This window comes from Calonectris borealis, chromosome 1, assembly GCF_964195595.1.
Source record: "Calonectris borealis chromosome 1, bCalBor7.hap1.2, whole genome shotgun sequence".
NCBI classification, from domain to species: Eukaryota; Metazoa; Chordata; class Aves; order Procellariiformes; family Procellariidae; genus Calonectris; species Calonectris borealis.
The window spans coordinates 74,310,761-74,328,084 of NC_134312.1; the positions used below are offsets into that span (position 1 = coordinate 74,310,761).

At 38.9% G+C, this 17,324-nt stretch overlaps 1 protein-coding gene across 7 annotated transcripts in view; it reads left to right on the forward strand.

Annotated features, from left to right (window-relative positions):
* Positions 1–17,324, forward strand: part of SOX5 (SRY-box transcription factor 5) — a 651,312-nt gene that overhangs the window by 546,428 nt on the left and 87,560 nt on the right. For 5 of the 7 annotated variants that reach the window (XM_075160507.1, XM_075160488.1, XM_075160515.1 and 2 more), the window contains 2 exons: positions 1,797–1,917; positions 15,021–15,106. In XM_075160507.1, coding sequence (XP_075016608.1) covers positions 1,797–1,917; positions 15,021–15,106 — 207 coding nt within the window. Of the gene's footprint in view, positions 1–1,793; positions 1,918–15,020; positions 15,107–17,324 lie in introns of all 7 variants that reach the window. The other 2 variants (XM_075160498.1, XM_075160461.1) reach the window with 1 other exon arrangement.

Here is a 17,324-nt window from a genome sequence, read left to right on the forward strand (position 1 = left end):
GTCTTTCTATTAGTGTTTTTGAGTCCTGTTTTGAAGCTTCTTTGCTTGGCAAAGTCACTTTCATCCTTGGAAACCATTTAAAAAAAAGTTCTGTGGCTTTTTGCCGAAGAAGAGTACTATGCAAAAATTCCACACGGCTGTTCATTTTTGTTCTAAAAGAATACAGTCACTTTGTCTTTGTCTTAAAAAAAAACAAAACCCCAAACAAAACAAACAAAAAATAAACACATGAAGAAAAGGCAGACATTGGGCAGTTCTAGGGTGACTGAGTGGGGATAGAGAAGAAATCACGTTTTATATGTGTTTTTTTCTCCAGCAATCCAGTTAAAAGTATGTATGTCTTCTAGTTAACAGGGTCAGAACAGAAAGGAGAATACTGAAGTAACTAAAAATGGATTGAGGTAGTTCAGTGAGTGGAGCTACATCTACTCTAGCTTCAGTCCCAACCTTAATCTCCCAGTGCAAGAATTTCCGTCAACAGCGCTCCTGAACTCCATCCTTGCAAATTCTTTCAGACTATAAAGATGCAGTCAGCACACACACAGGTGTTGACAGGTCCTGGCATAAATGAAGAGGTTACCTTCCCAAATTTTGTATCGCTCTTCTGCCTTGTAACAGTGTTGGGTGAACCGAGACATCTCCTGGATCTTCAGGAGATTAAATTAAAATAAAATTAAGTCAAGATGCTGTAGTCTGAACTGTGGCAGCCAAGGAGCTGACACAGGTTCTCTTTTGCCAGTTCTGCTATGCAGGCAATAATGAAAAGAGTAACACCTTCTTACGCCTCTGGCCAAAAAAGGTTGTCTATCAACACCCTAATTCGCTTTGTTTCTTAAGGCTACAAACTAAATTTTAGTCTTTGATAATGTATCTATACCTCCGATGCCTTAGCTTTACCGCGGCATTAAAAATCTAGATGACCTTTCTTAAAAAATGAGTCAGTCTCCCTTCACTGACTGATCTGGTCAGTACAGTGGGGGTTTTTTTAATTAAAACCAGCCATTTAACGTTTTAATCTAGCAAACCTTTTGTTTCTCCTCTGTGTGAAATACAAAGACGATGTCCATTTCTAGCAATTAAAAACTCTAACAGAACTGGGTAAAAGCAATAGTATTAGACGTTGTGCCATGGCCAACTTCCAGTTTTGATGACTAATTTCTGCATGTCTTAAGTCCCCTGCAGTATCCACTTACAATATAATATTTTCCATTTCCTGACTTGCATGGTTGTGTACAGTTGCTGTGCAAAGTTGAACAGCTAACGCTTCAGACATAGCTGTGTTTTATTTGTGAATAAAGTGTCTCAGCCTTTTTTCTTACCATCCCAGAGGCTTTATCTTTTCACATGTACAAGTAAGTGCACGTATAGGGGCAGAAAAATAGTACTGACTGTGCTGTACGCTACTTATGCACATATTTGTACTTCTGTGCATGTGGATCTTTGTGTTTGGGCTCAGTCAGGGTGAAAGCTACTGTCTGAGACAGAGATATTGTTACACAGAGCAATAAAAGAGAAGAAAAACCCAAGAAGTGAGGCATTATGGACTGGGGGGGGGAATAATTAATTGGATATAGGTGTGCGTTAGTGGAATCTTTCAATTTATTTTGGATTAATGTAATGCGTATGAAGTGCTTTGGTAATTAAGATGAGGTTGAATAGTTGATGCTACTGGAACACCCCGTTGTGGAGGAGCATATTCAAACCTGACCTCTCAGATCAGAAGTAAGAGAAGGCATGTAAGCAGACATTTCCCCAGAAAAAATTCCACGTTTGATTTTCCCTCTCCTGTTCAGCAGGTCCAGGGTCAGCTGCCTCCATTAATGATTCCCGTATTCCCTCCAGACCAACGAACCCTAGCAGCAGCTGCACAGCAAGGATTCCTTCTTCCTCCTGGTTTCAGCTACAAAGCGGGATGCAGTAAGTCCTGTAGATTTTTTTAGCTGGAAGCGGGTATAGGGCACAATTCCATGCCAATCTGTATACAAGTATCACCTCTCTCACCAGATGGACAAAGCCATTAGCTTACACAGATGAGTGTAAAATAGAGAATTAGTCAGTATCGTATGAGAAAAGATTGTCAGAGGTGAAGTATGTGTTTCAATGTAACAGCAAAACGTTTCACACGACAAGTAGATTTGTGCACCTTCTTTCTAACAGGTCTTTTTGACAAGTGAACATGCTCATGACCACACATACGTACATACATCTGAAGAGAAGCTATTTGAAACTTCCCAATAAATTTCAACACTGTTGTAAGAAAATATGTTTTTTTCCTGAAGCAGCCTGCTTACTATTTGTGAACTGAGGGCCTATTCTAGTCTCTTTCTTCACACAGAACTCACATTAATCTCAACGGGGGTTCTGCACAGAGATCAAAGACAGCATATGCCTTTCAGTTTGATGGACTAACACAAACTATGAGTACATTTATGAAAGCCTAACACTAAAAAATATAGCATCTACATTTTTAATCTTTGAAAGATTTGTATTGTTCGCTATATTCCCCGGATTTTTTTGGAAATTTTATTTAAGCGTTCTATAGGATTTCATGTTCCTGTCAACCAGATGATAATAAATACAAGTTAAAGAATAATTGAGGAACTCCATTTCCATGAATAGACTTAGCTAGAGCATGAATTTCATAGACTATTTTCCATGCAGTTTTGCTTGTATAACTCTTCTGACATCAGTTTCCTACTGAGTTATCTAGGACTTGCTTGTTCTACCATTCTCTGTCTCTAGCATGGGTGTTTAGCTTTATTATATCCATGTCAGTGTATCCATCTGTATCATTGACTAACTCATGAATTCATCAGTTGTTTTGAGTTACTCAGGACTTCCCACTGCAGCAGTTTCGTAAAATTAGAACATAAAAAGATTCCGTTAGTTAAACTGGCTTAGCCCACAATTTCAGATTTCTTTCAGTTTCTGTAACATTGTAGATACAGTATTTGAATGCGAACTTGAGTTTCTTTGGCCACTAATCCCTTTTCCTAATATTTTACAGACTGGGACCACTACTGAAAATTACTGTTCAAAATACTTCACGTCCCTCAGCAGCTGCAGTGCCAAAGCATAGGCTCATTCAGTTCTTCCAGTGATTTCACACTCAGTCTCTCTCAAATGGGAGAAGTAGTGATTCACGTTACATATTTAACTGAAAGCCACACTGGATATGAATGCTACCATAACTGTAGGCCTGGAAAAGGTCGGGAAAGCACCCCGTTAGATATATCTGGCAGATTAAATTAGTTCCATGTTAATGAAGTCTGGTTTGGATAGAAAGAGTTGAAGTTGTTTTTTTTCCTTCTTTTTACTGCATGTACATTAACTGTAAGACAGTCCTATAGTTCTTTACATCCATGAAATACATATGACATCGCATGTTTGCGTAACCTTGAAAATGAAGAAGAAAAGAAAGCAAAGTTGCTGCTACTCCTGGCAGTAAGGCTTGGAATTAACAGCATGCCAAGGTCTAGGACTGAGCAGAAGCCAGTGGAAAAAGACAGCTCTGTGTTTGGTGATTCCCTGGCATGTTTGACTGAATTTGACTGAGAAGCTGAGGAAAAGTGATAAGTAGTCCAAAGGATTTTTTCTTTTTACTCACAGTTTAGCGTAAACAAAAAAGCATATACAGATTTAGCTACACCTAGAAAGCTTGTAGCAATGAAAAACGTAGCTGCCTTAAAACTATAACATGTTCACATCAAGTAATGTTTTTGACAGGCCATTAAAACATATTTCTCCCACTTTCATGCTTGCCCTTCTGTGTATCAGTCCTCTTGGTGGTAGATGTGGTAGATTGTAAACCAAAGAGCTTTGGATAAAATTCTCTAAAGCATCTGAGTGACGTAGGAGACTAAATCTTCATTTGAAGGGTGACAAAGGCACTAGGATCTAAGTCTCAGGGATATTTAGCAAATGTTTGTACTGTAAACTTTAGTACTGTCACCTATGCTACTTGAACTAGCTTGAACTAAACTAACTAGCTTGAACTAGCTTGAACTAACTTGAACTAAAGTGGGTACCAGTATAGCACTGCAACAGAGAACGTTCAGCGGATTAATTTGCTCAGCTTTCACTGAGTTTGCTTTTGGATGCAAGGCCTTCCTATGAACTTCTGAATATCCCACTACCAGCATCTTTACCTGGCTGCCATTGTATGTTTTAAATTTGGCTTATGTACCTTATGAAAATCGAACCTCACTTCTCCATCTTCCCGGTCCTTTTGAAAAACCTGCCCTTTTTTCTGGGAGTGCTTACTACTTGGCCTGCAGACAGAAGGCGGCACGTAACCCAGCCATGAGGTGTGACCAACAGCACAACTGACTAGAGATCTGCAGCGCCTTAGATGACATGCTGCTGAATTTGAGATACTTTTTTGGAGGTCTGACTTTTCAAAGGGGCAGAGCATGTAACAGTAATGTCCCTTTGAAGGTGCCCCCAACTGGATACCCATAATCAAGGTACTCAGCATCATTAGTTCGTTATGAAAATATTGGTTGTCACACAACTTCCTTCTCCCCCAAATTTTCAAATCTCCCTTTTATTGAGAAACAGTATATGAAAGTTTTCATAGTTCTTTGTTATTTGTGACTGGAACTGAATTGTCCCATGGAGATTTTTATTATTCCTATGTGCGGGTTGTTAATGCTAGTAAATAACAGAATCATCACTAGAGAATTCCTGTCAATCCGCCATACAAAATAATTCTGAAAATCTACCAAGTAGCTGAAGAGATAACTGCCTCCAGTTGCTCATCACTGTGCCTCTAACTTCTGACATACTGGCCAAGCTTCTTGGTTAAGCACTCCCTAACTTGCTTCTGTCCAGACTGGGATAGCAAGGACTTTCTGTTAAAATTGCTTAAACTGAGCTGGCTCATTTTAATGGGAACATGTTGGGAAGTGATTAAACGAGCAGCTTGGTCACAGTGGTAACCTTTGGCAGGGGGCTGTGATTGGAGATAGTGGCCTCTGCAGCCAGCACAGCTGCAGCTGGAAGAGAATGTGTGATCAAGCCTCGAGGTCAGTGAAAGAGAAAAAATGAAGAATACCTGGTTATACTGCTATTTTTCTTTCATTCAGCTTACATAATGAAACCAAACTAACTTATTCAATGCTTTCTGATTCACCTGTCCATGTTAGAGCAACAGAGGGTCAAATGTATGTCTCCCAGTGGTTTCAGAGAGTGTATGTGGTAGGATTCCTTGGCCAGTGCTTCCCAACGGACTAATGACTTATCCAGAGAGAGACTGTGGAAAGGAAGAGTACTGATTTCTCTACACATGCTTCCTTTTCTGAGGATTTGACTGAAGATAACACAAAAATAACAGTTCATAGAAGGGGTCCATTTAGATTCCTCTCCTGGCAGATACCTAGAGTATAAGAACAGGGCAAGAGTATACCGATACTTTATCCCCCTATACTTTGCCAGGCTCCAGTGGCTGGGGACTCAGGGTCCTTCTGACCCTGTGGTGGCATCACTGTGTGGGAACTATTCTGTCTGTTATTGAAAACAAAGAGGTTTCTCTGCTCGGGTTCCTACCTGATTGGAAACATTCTAGATAGGTGAAATGCTCAAAAGAATAGAATGATATCAATCTCTAATATGTGCAGAGCAAATTATTCACTTATACTTCTCCAAATATTTAGTAAATTGGGTAAATAGAGGGAGCAGAAGGGTGAATATTTTTTCCATGGTTACATGGCAGGTCATGGTCTTTGGCTTCTAATTCAATGTAGTAAATGTCCTTTTTTTTTCTTTTTCTCCGTAGCAGATCATGCTTGGGAGTGGCTTGGTTTTTCATTTTGTTTTGTTTTTTAAACAGATGGTTTGCATTACATAAGGGACAATTTACACAAGTTGACACTTCCCCTTTTTTCTCTATGGCATATTGTGTGGTGGTAAAGTTGGCAGAGAAGAAGGGAGGAACTTCTATTGGGATTACATTTGTATTTGAGAAAAAGGTTCATAATCTTTGGTTCCAGTTGATTTTTAATCTCTATACCTAGATATAATTGCATGGTGTGTAAAATATTTACTGTTACTATTTACAACCAAAGCATTTTTTTCGTATGAGAAAAATAAGTTGGCAGTATGTGATGGACTATATTGTCCACGATTAGCAAGGAAGATACTGGTTACCTACTTATTTACTACATACCTGGTTATCCATTCACTGTGAGCTATTTGGAATTCAAGTATTTTGATTTTTATGCAAACCTCTTTATATGTATTTTATTATACCCATAATATGTAATATTTATATAGATGTATAATGCAAATTTCTTTATAAAGAGTTGAAGTTTCAAAGTGGGGTGTTAACTAAGTGACCTGTGGCATGAGCAGATGTTAGCAGTAAACCCCACTACCCTAAGTATATTAATTGGTTTTAGCAGCAGGTGAGCTTCTTCCATTTCAGCCGATGTTGAAACCAAACAGAGCCTGATTACTGCATTTCCCAAACTGTGGCAAAGCTTCTCCCACATTTAGGCTATGCAGCTTGGCTCAGGTCAATCCCTTTATTGTCAGCCAGCATTCCTTAACACTATCATTTGTTACTCCTGCTATTACTAGTTCAGCTTCACTTGTGATACTTGCTAGATAATATACAAGACTCCCAGCATTTTAGCAACGGCGAGTGAAATGTCAGCTCTGCTGAGGTCTGAGGAGCTGTTGCTGTCGACGTCACTGAAGTCAGATTTCACACCAGATGATACAGATCTGCTAGGGCCACTCTTAGAAATAATTAGAATTTATTTAGAGCTAATTAATATTTGTGAAGTGCTTTGAAAGTATAAAAACCATGTAAGTGATAGAAGATAAGTTTTGTATTGTGCCCTTTGAGAACTGCATAGTTCCACCTCAGAGGAGGCTGCTCTTTAGTCGTAGGTAGTGTGATCGTTTTACTGATGCACATATGTATAGATTTGTATATGGAATATTAAGGCATGATTGTCTCTCCTGTATAAGAGATAATAAAGGGAATGAAAGATTTGGGAAAGCGAAAGGGCTTGCATCTGGGGAGTTATTTACAGAAAAGGCAGAGGGAGTTAGGCTGAGAACAGTGGTAGATTGGGTATTCTTCAACAGCTGTAAGGAGCAGAATGCACCAGGACAGAATCCTTCCCTGTGCTTCCTCTTGTGGTTCTACATCTGCAGCTGTTCAGAATTAGCTTTCCACTACAAGACAAAGAATAGCCCAAACTTTGTAAAGAAGATGGACTCTCCCCAATTAATGATGCTAAGTAAGATTCATTTTGCAAACTGCACTCCATTGCTTCTTCAAGCATGTGATGATCGCAATAAAAAAGAAGTGAAATGTTGACTAGCCACTTACGGCAGTGTGGTATGTTGTATTCATCCTGTGGTTTTTCAATATGATTGAAGCTGGTGAATTCCAACTAGTTTCTTCTCTGGAGGATGAAGAACAGCATACTTTGTTTTCTAAACTGAGGTGTGCAAGAAATTGAATTATATGGAGATTTTTAGGATGCTTTCTTTTATCAGGAAACAATAGTTACTAAGTCTGTATTTCTGGAAGTGGGATTTACCTCAAATATATTTTCCAGGTTATTTGCAAATTCTCGGGAAAGCTGCTAGGTATCCTTTTATTTGCTGATACCTATGTTATTTTTATGGAAATATGCCAAATTTTGGAAACAAGGATTGGTTTTATTTGCCCATTCCTCCTCTCCCCTGTGGATAATTTGTTGTAACAAATCATATTGTGTTCCCAGTCAGATGTCATCAACATGAGGTTTTCTGAAAGTGCTTTAATCACTAGTTCAACCATATCCAATTAGGGGGGAAAAATCTGAATATACAATAGGTACATTGTATGTGTCTTACATATCAGCTTGTTGCTGCTGGAATTGTTCTAAATAAAATAAGGCACACAAAGTTATTGATGAAATATCTAATTACCTTTTAAAATTGGCAAAAATGTGTGAGATGAACAAGCCAAGCCTAATAAAATTAAAATATGCTGAATTTCCTGTTCATCTATATTCTGAACACTAATTCCGATGTCCGATAAAAATGAAACTCTCAGTTAATTGGTTCCTCATACAGTACAATAAAATTAATGTTTAGGAGTTAAATACCGTAAACTTCCTCAGGGAAATTTGCTGATGTATCTCTGTTTTTTAGTCAGTCACATGTTTCATTGTTTAATGGAGTATCATGTGGACTGTCTTATAATTTTTCTTGTGCTCAGTGTCCATGTGTCTGGCTTCTAAAGAGACTGAGTGCTAATTTCTGATTTAACTGTGTCAGCTGTATCAGCTGACATACAGGTCATTGACAATCACCAAATCACAAGAAAAAAATATTGACATTGCTATGCTTTTATCAGAATGACAAATATAGGAACCATGTGTTGTGAGGACCACATTCTGTAGCTTCTTTATAAAGATGCTAGTCATCTTTCAGGGCTACTGTTTATGCCTTGCAAAAGAACGAGCATATGACTGAACTCTCATGTTCCCCCCAGGATAAGAAAAGAGTAATAGCATTGTGGATAGAAAGAGCAAGAAGGAGGAATTTTTGGTAACAACTTTGCCTTTTAGCATACATGAGAATGTGTCACTTCTGTAATGCTGCAAATGCAGCATTGGAAGGCACCAAGACTGCAAAAAATAACAACACAACTAAAGACTATTTCTAACTGAAAGAATCCCATAGCCCCTGATCTATGTGTGGCTTCTCACAATAATGGTAATAAAAACAAAATAGACAAGCAAAATAATGGGGTCCTGTGAAAACAGGCTGATAGTTTCAGTTCAGTTTCTAGGCCGTAAAAGATGTCTGGTGTTACAGCACTATTATCCATAGTTGGGCAACCAAATAAAAGTCCCGATTTTTACATTCGTGAGCATGTACAAATCTCTCTGGAAATACATTGGCTTTCCTTGGTACTCAGAGCTTTTGAATAACTGTCATTTATTCAACAAGTATATATAAAGGGCACCCTTTATGTAGGGTATATATTCCAGGGCACCCTGGAAATCATAGGATTATCGTGGTTGGAAAGGATCTCAGAAGGTCTGTAGTCCAACCTCTTCCTCCAAGCAGGGTCATCTAGGAGATAAGACTAAGTTACTCAGGGCTTTATTCAGTCAGGGCTTGAAAATCTCCAAGAACAGAGACTGCACAACCCTGTTTTGACGGTCTGTTTCAACGTCTGGCTGTCCGCATGGGGAAAATCTGATCCTCTCTTGATTCACTTTATGTCCATTGGCTCTTGTCCTCCAACCAAACACTGCCGTGAGGAGCCTGGCCCTGTCTTGTTGATCACCTCCTCACAGGAATTGGAAGGCTGCTTTTAGGTCCCTCCAAAGCCATCCCTTCTGTAGACTGAATTGTTTAAAATACAAAACAGGCTAATCCCTTGTGGGCAGCACTCCGTCAATGCTGTCCGGAACTATCCTCAAGGAAAATCAGGGAACCAGTTTGGATTTCTTTTTGGAAGCCACTGGTGGTATCTTCTTCATGCTCTTCTTCTTATTTATCTAAATCCCTAATGCCTAGAGCCAGAAGCCAGGGAACACTGCTCATGGCTTTCACAGCCTCCCGTTACTCCTACTACATGTCCACCATCACACCAAAAAAACGAAAGGAAAATGGTGATGAGGATGGGAATGAATGAGTGGTGAGAAGAGATGCAGTGGCTTACCTGTCAGTCAGCCATCAGCTGTGATTATTCATTATAAATATACTTAAGTGATAAATTGAGTGTAAAATTATTGTGGCTTTTTTAGAGCTTGTCAAAAATAGGGGGAAGATAATGTAGAATTCCTTTTCATTCAACAGAATCTACTATAAGGAAATGTTTATTCTGGTATTTTTCATGGCATTTAGTTTAGCATTCTGGTTTTGGAAATTATAATTTAAGAATTTGTTTTTGTTTCCTACTCTTTATATGCTTTACACTGTTTTCTTTTTTTCTTCTCCTTCCATGACCTCCAACTTTTTTCACTTGCTCTCCTTGAAAGACAGGTAGGAGGAAAACAATAAGTTTAAAAAATCATAGGAAATAAACCCCCTACTTCTCCTTTTCTGGTATCATTTTTTTTTTTTAAAGAAGAAAATTTCAGGAAAAAAATCAGAGGATTCTATTGTTTCATATAATCAGGCTCAACTTAAAAATCCTGTCAAAACATTATAATTTAACATTAGCATGTAACTTGATTTATATAGCAAGTAAGACAATTGTGCCCGCTCTGAAGAGCTTGCAGCCTGTCAGGAGACAAGACAAGACACTAGGGGGGATTACACCATGAAGGAGAATAAATGAGATGAGTGACAGAAAAAGGAACACAAAAAACATCTTACAAGTTTAGGTGAATGGTGCGACACACATAATGTTAGCTCCTATGCTTTCTTTTCTCTTTTAAAAAAAAGTCTTAATGTTTTTTAACTTGCTAAACTCCTCTGATAAAATTTTGCAAAACATGTCAATGCTTTAAGAGAGCCACAGTTGTATTTCCACAAGTATACAATCATTTAATATCCATGAGCTTGGTAGCTAGTCAGTTGAAAATCAAGTTCCTAAACACACAGGGTTGTTATTTTGCGCTTTGGGACAGGATGTCCACTTGGCTCTGTACCACAACTTACTTTCGCAGAAAAGTGTTTTCAGTGGAGGATGATAGGGAAAGTTCATAGAAAGAGTGGTTTAAAAGTGAATGTACTTCATGAAAAACCCTCTTGTAAGCAAGACCTTGGAAGATTATTTTGGGCAAGGATGAAGGTGTGATTTGAAATTGAAAGAAGTTGCAGTGCATAAATTATCAGGAAAGAGATTCCGGGTATGTTTGTGGAAGACGGACCAAAAGAAGGATAGAGAAATAAAGAATTGGCACAGAATTGAGGGTTCAGCCTTGCCTTCTTTCTTCCCTGAGCCACTGCCGTTCTCCTTCGCTCAGAGCGTGAACCACCACCTCTGATATACCCCATCAGCTCCTCCAGGCTGACATATCCCATTCACTTCTTTAAGTGCTGTATCACCAGTACATAGGTCCTTCTGTGCTCTTTTCATGTAGACAGTCTCGAATAACTCTGTTCTTCAAAGTGATGTCACCGAGTAGCTGGGAAATAACTATATATTAGAGTAGAATATGTCAGCTAATTAAATTATTTTTACCTTGTTCTTACAATAAAAATCCCAGCCTTTGACTTGCTCCAGATTTTACCCTATAGTTTACTAAAGAAAAGCAACAACAACAAAACAACAACGAAACTTTTCTCTGATGCATTGTTTATAAGAAAAGTCCACTCATAATGAGAAACAGTTTGGAACATGAAAGGAATGCACAAAATGTATCTTTTGGTAGCTGAAAGATGCAAGGAGGTACACTCCTGCCAGCGTGCATTAGTAGATTAATAGTGAATTTTGTGAATTGAAATGTAATATAGTTGTTTGAGAATTTGTTAGTGTTTTCAGTGATGCAAACTTGTGAATGGCTTGGGAAATATCTATTTCTAATAACTGTATATCTTGCCTCACATTCCTGAAACGTTCCCAGAGCTTGGGAAAAAAATGTAGCAGCTTTTTCCGTCTAAAAATAAGATATTTACTGAAGAAGTAATGAAATAGTTAAGACACACATTTCCCAGACTTCAGAATTAACTAAAACTGCTCAGGCAAAACCTTCAGTCTGATATGGGAATAAATTTAAGGACAGTAGAAAGAGATACCATGTTCTAGAGTAACAGCAAAGGGTGCCCTGGTCCATATTTATCAGAGGAGACTTGAGGCCTTTGTTAGTATTTTGAGGGGTGGCAGCTGCTCCTGCACTATGTGATGTGAGCCTGTAAGTGCTTGGCCTCCTCATTGAAATAGGGCCTGGATCCTTCCCTGGGAAGGGCACTGCCTGAAGAGTTGTCTGTGGGTTTTAATCTTGGCTCTTCCACTGGCCTGTTGTGTGACCCAGGGCATGGCACGGCCTTTGAGCGTATTCCTTGCTCTTTTGTGTTTTGTCTCGTGTGGACAGTAAGCTCCTCCAGGAAGAGGCAATCTTTTCTTGGACATTTGTACCAGGGCAAACGCAGTGGATGGCTAACCCCGATGGTGCCTCCACTCGTTATTGTACCTTCCTCCAACTTTTTCGCTGCTACCGTGTCTGTACCGTGGGAGTAGTATTGTGGATGTACTGTGTATGAATAGCACTTATGAAAGAATTGCAGCGCAGGCAGGATGTTCTTTTCTTCATAAAAAGAATTGCTAAACCCCTAAGATAAGCACAAGATAGCAGAGGGTATTACCAAAGCATGACGATGCAAAGATTCATAATAGGTTACAGAAGCCCTTCAGATTTGTTTGTTGTTTTTGTTTCTTAAAAGTATTTTGGAGCACTGGAAAAATGTAAAACCCTTTAAAGAGTGAACTAACAAAAAAAACAACCTGGTAAACAGGAGAGCCTAGCTCTGCACAGCTATAATCTGTTTTTAGGATGAATTTGAGTTTTTTCCTTAGAATTCTGAAAACCTACGTTAGCATGTATTGGTGTAGTAGTTGCTTTCTAGCGTGGTCTCTTAAAGAGTCCCAGAGGCATTATCTACACCACCAAAGCCAGTGTTTGTGGCCATGCACTTGGCCATGGGATATGCACGTGGCTGCGGGGACTTTAGCGTGTTCTTCTCTCAGAGCATCTCCTTGATCTATCTACCAAATGAACCGTAAAACATAGGAATTAACCACAACAGACGAGGGTATGAGAATCTGCCTGGCTGTTTAGGGAGGTGAGAATAGTGGGATTTATGAATAGCATGAGGGTGTGGGAAGATGGGCTAAGGCTTATACGTGTGTGCGGAGAGGAGAGGAATGTGGGACAGCGCATGGAAGTTAATCCTCTAATATGTATGTTTTAATACAGATCATTTGTACCTAAAAAATTTAATGGCTGTAAAATCAACATTCTAGTGAGAAACGTTTCCCTCGTTCTTTTCTTTGCAGTTGCAAAATTAATAATTTTATATTATTTCATAACTGGTTCTTGAACAAAATGTCATCTTCTAGAGAGGAGTCTTTCAGAATGATACTGGGATTAGCCTTTGAGCTACTAGTGGTGTGGAAGCAGATAAACACTATTGACCCTGAGTCTTTGACCACCGTCTCTTTCTTCTCCGTGTCTTCACATGTTTAAGGCCTGTTGCTTGGGTCACAGGATAACTCCCCAGAAAATTTCAAGTCAGAGAAATGTTTCATTCAGCCCATGATATGAAACGGAAAGTGGATGCCTCAGTTAAAGCAAAGGAAAATGGGAAAATGGGAAACAGTGGCATCCTCTGGGGAAAAAAAAATCCAAGCAAGTCAGGAAATCTGTTGCCCATTGACAATAAATAAATAAATAGAGAAGCTGTGGCCTGGTGCAAAGACAGTTGTGAATGGGGATGCCTGGGTGGACCTTTGGATTCCCATTGCTTGGCTGGCCAGCCTTGAAAGACTGTGAGGCTTCAGTCAGCAAAGCATTATTTAAGATGTTCTTAAATATAAGCAGGCACACTTATTGAAGTTAAGTATCTGTTAAGACGCTTTGCCAGCCCAGTTTGTTTCTGGCCCTCCATTTCTAGAAGTTACGGTATTTAATTCTTAAAAGGAGATCAAAATGCTTGAGTGAAAAGATCTCTGTAAAGAAGGTTGCATTATAAAAAGGAAAAATAAAGTTTTCTTTATTTTTAAGTATAAGTTCCTATCTACACCAACACAGTTTATTTCTGACATTTCAAAAACATGGGATAAATTTCTTTCCCTTTGTTTTCTGTTTCGTGTAACTTAGGCTTGATACCATTATTAATTTTAATTCAATAATAACTAATAATGATTGTACAGAACAGGCTGCATTGCCTTCTTAATTTGTCTTTTTTCTCCCCAGTTCACTCAAAAAAGGACAATAAATCTACCTCTCTAATGAAATGTACAGGAACATTTAGGTAGATTTTCCTGATAAAGTGTTCTGCCTTTTCTGTAGTCTCATTTCAAGTTACAGAAATCATGCACGCTACCAGAACATAGGGATATACAGAAATGCTCTGGTGATCCTTATTTGAGTGGAAAGTGCTTAAACATTTTATCGTTTGGAGAAGCAAGAATATAATGCATGTAACATTTTTTATTATTTTTTACCAGTTTTCTTAATAGTTTTGTTGATGCGTTAGCGTGAAGTTTATTTTAAGAAATCAGATATGTAAGGAGTGACCGAAAGTGAGCGCTCCGTAACATTAAAACATGCCCGTCTCCATCTTTATTTTTGCCATCTCAGGTAATTTTCCCTTATAAACGCCTGCAACTTTTTCCTAAACCTTTACTGGGTCCCTTTTTCTCATTCAGCACAATGCAGTTCTTACTAAAACTGAAGTAGTTTTCCCTCAGAAGCAAAATTGAATCACAAGTCATGAAGTGGAGTTGGCGCAGGGATTTCGGAGGCTTATATCTGATTTACTTAACTTCACATGCTTTTTTCTGTTGTAGGATCAAACCCCGAAACTAAAGCAAGGTTTTTTTTCCTCACCTAAGAGAAAACACAGTAGTCAAGGGAGTGCCATTTCTGATCTGTGTGAGGCTCAGTTTACTAACAGTGAGCAGAGTTTGGTTAACTTCGTATTCTGGACAAGCTTGTAGATTTGTCCCCTTCTAATGCTGTGATCTTATCAAGGTTGTACTGTTTTCCTTGTCTTCTCCTCCACCCCCATCTTCTTTCTTTCCTTTTTTTTTTCCCCCTTTTTTTTTTTGAAGTGCAGCCTTCTGATCAATGTGCACTTTTTTTTCCATTTCCCTAAATACATCATGAAAAAGGATGAGGTTTCCGCCTTAATTGCTTGTGCCTTTTATTCACATTCCTCTCTCAGCCAGAATTGTGAAAAGAGTGTTAGTAAAAGGCTGCACAATAGAGCTTTTCATTAGGCCTCAACAAGGCACACAAAGGAAGGCTTTTGGAAAGAGTGAATGCAGGACTTTAATTTGCAGGTGGAGAGTAGATAAAAGGTGCTGACGCCTCTATTATTCTCTTACTTAGGTGACCCTTACCCCGTTCAGCTGATCCCAACTACCATGGCAGCTGCTGCCGCAGCAACACCGGGCTTAGGCCCACTCCAACTGCAGGTAAGTCGGAAACAATGCAGAAGAGGCAAAGGTTAAGTAAATACGAAAACCAGTTTTCTCTTCCATTTGAACACAATGCAATTAACAAGGGTTTTAAAATTTGCATCTGAAGCAAAATAATCGTCAAATCGTATAGGTTTTCCTTCTACCTTGGGGGACATTTTTGTTACATTTTTGTGTCTTTATTGCCAATTTAACTACTTTTAGGTTTGTACTTTAAATTTCCGCAGAGCAGTATGTTTGCTTGTCTTTTCCATTAGATAGTTCTGACGCAGGCTGTACAGGCTGACTTGGTGTAAACCAGCAAAAGGAAATGCATTGCCAGGCAGAAAAGCCCTGTCCTGACAAGCACTTTTAAACTGCTTAAAAGTCGCTTAACGTGATTATGTCCTTTTAGGCTATAAGCTCTTCAGAGCAATGACTGGCCCCTCCTACACTGTTTTATGGTGCCCAGCACATTTTAGGCACTGCTGTAGTGCAGATAATTAGCGATTATTCTAATTTAACATAGGCAATTAGAAAACGGGTGGAAAGATACTAGAGAATTTTTTTTGAGGTACGTTAAAGGGTTGGCCTGGTAGCCAGACGTATCTCATTCAAAACTCCCAAAATCATTCTAAATTTTGGAGGTATTAGGCTGTCCATGGGTCTTAATGACAGCTGTGCAGATGTTCCTCAGGTGTTCCTCATCAGCTCCACAACCCTTGTTAAGTCATTGGAATTAAGCAAATGTGACGTCCATCTCCCAGTTTGAATTTTGTTACCTGCCATGTATGCTTTGCTGGTAGGATGAAGCCAGGTAAAATTTGGGACTAAATGAAATCAAGATCCAAATCATGTCTAGTTCTGCAAAATCTGGATTGACACTCTTTTGTAGAAACAAAAAAACCCACCCCATTCTCTCTATTGCTAATTCGTCTCCCCGCTCATTATTATTTGCCAAGTCACATGGAACAGCAGAGCTTTATACCTGCTTGGAAAAGCTCAGCATTTGTAAACAGTACGTGTAAAATGCATTCTCAAACTCAGTTTGACCAGCATCAGTATGAAATAGACTCTCTGCAACATCAGATATTTCAGTTGTTTGGCCAGCATACGAGAGCGTGGGACATAGTTCTGGGGAATATTTTTTTTTTTTATTTTAACACAGCCAGCGGAAGTTAGCTGAGTTTCACAGAAATAGCTGCCAGTGTGTAAGCTGACACATTCCATGCACCACAGAGGTTAATACATTCATTCCTATTGTGCCTTTGTATGAAAAGCTACACTGTCTGTGTGTTAGTTTCGGATTCTGCAAGTTACAAATACCGTAGGCGGCTTAAGAATCATGGGAGCCATAAAAGTCATCCCTCTGAAATGAATTTTGAGGAGTAACGTCAGTATTGATAAAGTGCTTATAATGCCAAACGCACATGAACGCACATATGGAAGAAAGAGGGGAAAAAAGGAAAAACAAAAATGGAGCTAGCTAGCAATGAGAAAATAGAGGTGTGAGTCTAATTCTCCTTTATTTTTGTGGTCATTGAAGCTAGTCCTAAAATAATGCATCAGTGCTCTGGTAAGTTGGGAGCATGGTTTATTTTCATTTCAGGACCAGCTTTGGGCTGTATCTCTGCATGCAGTGGGCTGAAGTATTCTGATTAAAATGGGCTTTATCACAATGACAGTTTCCTTATAAAAAGGTGGGCTTTGTGCAAGTGTGACTGACTTCATAAACATCTTAAGCTGAGTTTAGGTTGTGGAAAATTTGAAAACCTCAAAGGCCCCTTGTTTCTGTGCAAAGGAGAACATTAAAATGAAAGTATTGACCAAATTTACCGATGTTGTTTTGCTACATGTTATTTAGTCTGGAATTAAAGGGAGAGTTTGGCAGCCAGTCAGTGGGAGAGGTTCAAATTACTAACTCTGTAGACTCCTTCAAATCTTTCACACTTGATCTCTAAGGGTACATATATGCTGGAAAAAATTTAAAGTTGTCTTTCTTCACATCTTAACAGTGACTTTTAACCTGTCTAATAGAAATTGGACATGTCTCTTAATTTCCGGTGCCATTTGAAGGATAGGCTAGATGTGCTTTGAGAAAGATTTTATGATACAGTACTCAGAATGGACTCTCACCCATGCTATCATGAGTGGAGCTGAATCTAGCATAGCTGCTAGCCTAGAAGGATTGTGCCTTCCAAACTCTGTTCAAATCCAGTTTAGCTCAGTGATGACT